Source organism: Stomoxys calcitrans, chromosome 1 (genome assembly GCF_963082655.1).
Source record: "Stomoxys calcitrans chromosome 1, idStoCalc2.1, whole genome shotgun sequence".
In the NCBI taxonomy this organism is placed as follows: domain Eukaryota; kingdom Metazoa; phylum Arthropoda; class Insecta; order Diptera; family Muscidae; genus Stomoxys; species Stomoxys calcitrans.
Window position 1 is genome coordinate 55,070,918 of NC_081552.1, and position 6,224 is coordinate 55,077,141.

The window sequence follows — 6,224 nt, forward strand, 5'->3', positions numbered from 1 at the left end:
GGGACCACACGTCACCTGTTAAACTACCCAACTCTTCTCCGACCCAGATCCCTCTGGACGCACGCCATCTTAGTAGCAAAGTTTCTGGACCTATATTCTCAACAGAATCAAGAAGACGAAATATAGAACTTAACAAACTGCTACAACAACAACCACAACCATCTTTCCGTGAAGCTGATCGACATTTTACTAACAAAAAAAATATGTATGTATGTACATGTGCAGAAAGTGTGTGTACTTGAGCAGATACTATGTGAGAAAGAAGATAACAACAAAGAGAATGCAAACAAAAATCTGACATCTTAATACCGTCAAATCTGGCCGGCTGTTAGTAGCTGTTCGCGTGAGACCACCTTTTTAAATACGCCTGAGGACACTAGATTCCATACAGAAACATCACACCATTAAGGTTACGACTGAAACAAGGCGGATTTAAGAACAACTGAAAACAGCCGGCCAGTTTAACGGTATTCAGATGTCAATTCTGTGCTTACATTTACATTAGTTTTGTTTGTGTTGCACTGATAGAAAGAAGACGGTACTTTACCAATACCGCCTGGTATTATTTTGTTATACCAGACAAAGGAGAATTTACGGCGTCATATTTGTATTCTTGTCATCGCGCCAGAAGTGTTGTTGACTTCTGTACTTAAAATCTTGACGCCGTTATAAAATATTTGTTAAACAAATAAAAAACCTGCTCAAAAGCGGTGAAAATGGAAATAGTAAAATTTCTAAGGACATTCTACATCAAAAACATAATAGTCTCTTGTGTGGAAAACGATGCTATGTTGTTGTATTCATATGAAAACCACTTTTGGGAATTAATGAATATGGAATAAATTGCTGAATCCAAAGAATTGAATTATTAACATTGCAAATTTTGCCCATTAACATAATAACTTAATAAAGCTAGTACAAGATGGTACTTATCAATTTATGTTTCATCCATGCCATCTGGTATTGTTTTTGTACCATACGGTGTTGCATTACTATCAATACCGTATGGTACTGAAATGAGCACGTTTGGTATCAACTTTTCTCAGGGTGTTCTCGCTCTCTCATTTTACTTGAACACGTACACCCACTAGGACAAGTTTCTTTAGTTGTGTTGAGAACAATGTTAATTTCAAAATGACCTCATTATGACGAGATGGTAGATTGCACCATATGATTTGTGGTTGTTGTACAAATGAGACCAACTTTAATTGTTTCGCCATGACGAATTAGGTCGAAGCAATTCTGTTTCATCATAGTTGCTTTGTTGTGTGGCTTTTTTTGACTTTTGTTTGTGTTATGTCGTCCAATATAATGCGGCATATTTCGCCAACAATTAATAAACAATTTTCGTATGAGTCAAGTAAGTACTAGGCTTAAATCAAAATTGCTTTATACTACTTTGTTTAGTGCATCATGTGTTTGCTACATGTCGCCGGTAAATGTAGCATCGTTTTTGTGACGTTTGGCTTTTAATGAGTTACAAAGCATAGTGTAAAACGGGTTGTTTTCCTTTGGATAGCATTACATTTCTCGATAAAATAAATAAAATAATTCAAGGATTTAAAGCTTTAAAATGACCAGGCACGCCAGAAATTGTACTGCGGGAGCCGTTTACACCTACAATGAGAAGAAAAAAGATGCTGCCGAATCGGGTTACGGCACAAACGCTCAACGCTTAGGCAAGGATTCAGTAAAATCATTTGATTGCTGTTCCCTATCCCTACAGCCCTGCCGAAATCCCGTAATTACCAAGGATGGATATCTCTTCGACAAGGAGGCAATACTTCAGTATATTATTACCAAGAAAAATGAATATAGCCGCAAATTAAAGGAATACGAGCGTTTGCGCAAACTAGAAGAAGACGAGCAATCACAAGAGGCTAACCGCCAGCAAGAAAGCAAAGTGGAACAATTTGTTAAATCGGGTAAACCTGTTAATGGCACAGTGGAGTTGCCGTCCTCCTCCAAGTCATCCACTTCCAACAAAGTAGATAAAAGCTCAATATCGAATATGGCCAACGGACACGAAAAAAAATTACCAAGTTTTTGGTTACCTGAGAATTGTCCTAATGCTGGCAGAGCTAAAGCTATAAAGCCTGAATCAACCATATATTGTCCCGTGTCAGAGAAACCATTAAAGGCTAAAGATTTGATAGATGTTAAATTCACTTTGCTTAAGGATGGTGACTCTAGCAAATCTTTGATAGCCAAAGAGGCACGATATATGTGTCCTGTCACGCATGATGTACTCAGTAATGCTGTTCCCTGTGCTGTGCTAAGACCAACGTAAGTGCTTTGGCAGAATTGTAGAATAATTTAGTTTACAATTTTCCTTTTTTCAGTGGCGATGTTGTGACTATGGAATGTGTTGAGAAACTTATAAGAAAGGATATGATACATCCTTTGACAAACCAAAAATTGAAAGAGAAGGATATCATTCCTCTGCAAAGGGTAATTAGAGAATATAGAACCATACTAGTTTTTATAATGAAGATTTTAATGCCATTATAGTTAATTTATTATATACTAATGGCTATTATGCATTTCTAAAACCATTTTTAAATATTGTTTATGACTTAATTTTTCTTTTTCAGGGTGGTACTGGTTATGCTTTCACAAATGAAAACTTAGAAGGCAAAGAAAAACGACCTATGCTTCAAGTGTAGGCTAAATGCAAATACTTCCATTTATAAAAATAAGAATTAGAATTAATATTAATATTAATATGAACCATCACTTTTTCGGATATGTAAAGGCACCGGTAAGTTATAATATTGTTAATGATAACCATAAACCAATAAAGATAGGGGCAAAAAGTGATGGATTGCTATTGTTATTAAAGCAACGTCTAAAATTAAGTGGATATCCATAATAATAATACATTAAAACCATGCCCTGGAAATATATATGAAATATCTAAAATCAAACCAGTTTTTGTAATGTTCCATTATTATTTTCTCTTATCATCTCGGCACGGGATAGCTATGAACACCACACAGTTTGGAACATTAAGGTCCGATCTGTGTGGTGTTCATTGCTGTCACGAGAAGCTTAGCTGCGAGCTACCGGGCTCGTCCACAGATTGCCGATAGTAGAATGCGGAGGCAGTCGCGGACAATCAGCGGTATCGGGCGGAGAGTCTCACTGAGAGGCCGGGCGGCACCGGCTCTTGCATAAGTGCTGAGTGCCTATGATGCTCGATATGATAAGGCGGGCAATTAGCGCCTTTAAATAACCAATGGCCACCCTATTCCCGCAGCGATCGGCCCTTTGGACTGGAAAGAGCTTGCTCACCTGCAGGAGCTTGACGAGCTTGTGGCTACAACAACACCAGTGTTTCCCAATTCAAGCAAAATTCGTGGTTACAAAAAGCGTGTTGTAAAATAATATGGAAAGAAGTTTTCAAAAATGCAAACAATCTTGCGAATATCGCAAAAAAAAAATGTCAATGAAAAAGTTCAGTAGCGATGTTCAGTATTCATTTTACGTAATTGTTAGCATACTTTTAGGTGCTTCTAGGTTAAAATTTACGTCAAGTAAATGACCTGTACTAACAACGTTCTTGTTGTTGTTTCAGTGTGTTGTACACTGAGACGGCAGCCCTTGCCGATGAAGAACTTCATCGGGTCAATCCGATACATACAACTGCCATGGGATTGTGTATTAGTAACGTCCACAAGCTCAGTCGTCAAGAAATAGGATTAGAACATAAATATACTATGGCCAGTTGGAATGGGTAATTGAGTATGCAAATTAATGCTTGTTTGCTATTTTTGTAGCAAAAACCGTTTTTTTATCTTTCATTCTATCTGAGGATCTGCAAAGTATATACTAACGCAATGGAATCCGACAATTAAAAGGTCTCGGAATTTTCTCTCGGCAACTAGCACATTCGGGGAGGTGGTAGTTCACTGAAGCGGTTATTGGTGTACTCTCTGAAGCCGACCCAATCGACCTTCTCTTGATTGATAAACGTCCGGCACTCAGAAGTTATGTGATCGGTCGGGTGATCGGTCGATGGTGAGTATTAGGGGGAGGTGGTCTGATCCCAAAGAAATGACGGCTTCCCAGGATGCGTTACTCAGGAGATCGGGGCGTGCAATGGAAATGCCTGGTGAGCTGCTGCATCTCCTCCTAATTCTAGTGGGGCATCCTCATTTACCGTGCAAAACGTGAAGCTTTCAATCTGCTCTGCCAAAGCTATGCCCCGTTGGTCGTTACCTAGAGGAGATTGCCATGCAACGAGATGCGCATTTAAGTCTCCTAGAACCAGACGATTGTGGCCAGACAGTAGCCCACTTCTGTCGGACTTGTACGCTTGGCCATTAACTGGGTCACAACTACCAACCGGCGGTATGTACACGTTGTATAGCTCTATCTCGACAGTACCGGACTTAACTGCTATCCCCACACTCTCCGTTTTGTGGTCAATAGCGCCAGGCGCAGGCGAGATGGATCAGTTTCGGCGGCCCAATTTTCCGGCGCAGGCAGTGGTACTCACAGACAAGCGTGAAGGGATTCGTTGTACGGACCCTACTAACTCCAGAATCAGCGAGCTGAGTCTTGAATTAAAAGGGTAGTCAAAGAACATAAGCGGAATTTGTTGCTGGAACAATTGGAGCAATGTAACTTAAGTAGAAGAATCTGGATCTACCTGGAGTTGAGTACCTTACAGGACAGTTGTAAGGTACCTGTCTTTGAACACTCTTTTAGTTCCCAATGTCGGAAAAATGGGCAGAGTGATCCCGCTACTGAAGCCTGGAAAGGACCCGAGATTGGGGGAGTCGTACAGACCGATCTCCCTTCTCACACCACCAGCCAAGACTTTTGAACACTACTCCTCCCGAGCCTCGTTGCAGATTTTCCATTCGCCGGTCATAAGCATGGATTTCGAAGACTGCATACCACTACAACCGCTTTTCATGCCTTCACCGTACACATTTGCGGCGGCTTCAATCAGCCCAGGCATGTGGTAGTACAATCAGCCCAAGCCATATGATAGGACGGTCCTCGTGGCACTGGACCTATCGCTAACATGTCTCTCCAACAAGGCCCAAAACGATGGGTCGCGAATTATCTGTGTGGTCGCCAGTCATTTGTAGAATTGAGGGATAAGAAGTCGAAACACCGTAGAGTGAAACAGGGATTTCCCCAAGGCCGGATGATATCTCCGGCATTGTTTAACCTCTTCCTTTCCTCCATTCCACCCCCTCCCGACGGCATTGAGATCGTATCATATGCGGACGATTGTACGATCATGGCATCAGGCCCCGACCCATTGATGACATCTGCAATAGGTTGAACGTCTACCTAAATGAACTTGCTTCATATTTCGCTGCAAGAGATCTAAAGATATTTGCCACCAAATCTTCAGCCACATTGTTCACTACAGATAAGTGTGAGGTGAGTACTAAGCTGAAAATGATTGTCGATGGAGAATGATTCTAACCATCAAGTGTCTTAATAAACTTGGCGTCACATTTGACAGCTCTTACACATTCTCCCCACATTCCACAGCAATTTGCGATAAAGTCAAAAGCAGAAACAAGGTGCTCAAGTCACTTGCCGGCAGCACTTGGGGTGCTGACAAAGAAACTTTGTTGACCACGTACAAAGAAAATTGATAAGTTATGCAGCGTCAGTGTGGTCTCGCCAGCTCTGCGACACGCACTGTATCCTCAGTTCTCATGTGGACCACCTCCATCAGGAGACAAAGATCCAATGGCAGCCGGTTGTATGTACTGGATCGACCCGATGGAATTCTTCATCGGCAAGGACTTCCTCCTCAGTGTACATCATACTGCTACAACGACGACGACAAAGATCCTACCCGTGCGAAGACATGTTGTCTAAACAGCCCTTTTGGGCTGTTATCGCACCGACCATCGAAATCATCATCTTGTGGATAGGTATTTCCGGCCGATAGGGGATAACTATGAGCACCACACGGGCTGGAACTTTACGCTCCGACTTGTGTGGTATCCATCGCTATCACGTGAAGCTTAGCTGAAAGCTACCGGGAGTCAGGTGGCACTGCCTCTTAATTAAATACTGAGTGCTCTTCGCTCTTTCAAGCGAAGTTCGTAGGAACTTAATGTAAAATCCTGCACCGGTGACTTCTTGAACCTAACCTGGGACCATCCGTTTTCAGGGGAAAAGTAGAGTGCCTTTAGCAGAGAGCCCTCTTTTCATGGAAAAACGACGTCCAATTCGTCAATAAGAAA

The 6,224-nt window shown here is 41.5% G+C and overlaps 1 protein-coding gene across 1 annotated transcript; it reads left to right on the top strand.

Annotated features, from left to right (window-relative positions):
- Positions 1–1,488: 1,488 nt before the first annotated feature.
- Positions 1,489–2,927, top strand: LOC106095191 (nitric oxide synthase-interacting protein homolog). The gene is made up of 3 exons (XM_013262436.2): positions 1,489–2,286; positions 2,343–2,451; positions 2,595–2,927. Exons 1-3 carry the CDS (start codon positions 1,574–1,576, stop codon positions 2,664–2,666), a joined length of 894 nt encoding a protein of 297 aa, XP_013117890.2. The 5' UTR covers positions 1,489–1,573; the 3' UTR covers positions 2,667–2,927.
- The last annotated feature ends 3,297 nt before the right edge of the window (positions 2,928–6,224 follow it).

Bases quoted from the DNA above. Each gene is read 5' to 3' on its own strand.
- LOC106095191 (XM_013262436.2), top strand. From the start codon at position 1,574: ATGACCAGGCACGCCAGAAATTGTACTGCGGGAGCCGTTTACACCTAC. The intron at 2,287-2,342 runs GTAAGTGCTTTG...TCCTTTTTTCAG, and splicing joins TGTGCTGTGCTAAGACCAAC to TGGCGATGTTGTGACTATGG. The intron at 2,452-2,594 runs GTAATTAGAGAA...TTTCTTTTTCAG, and splicing joins ATATCATTCCTCTGCAAAGG to GGTGGTACTGGTTATGCTTT.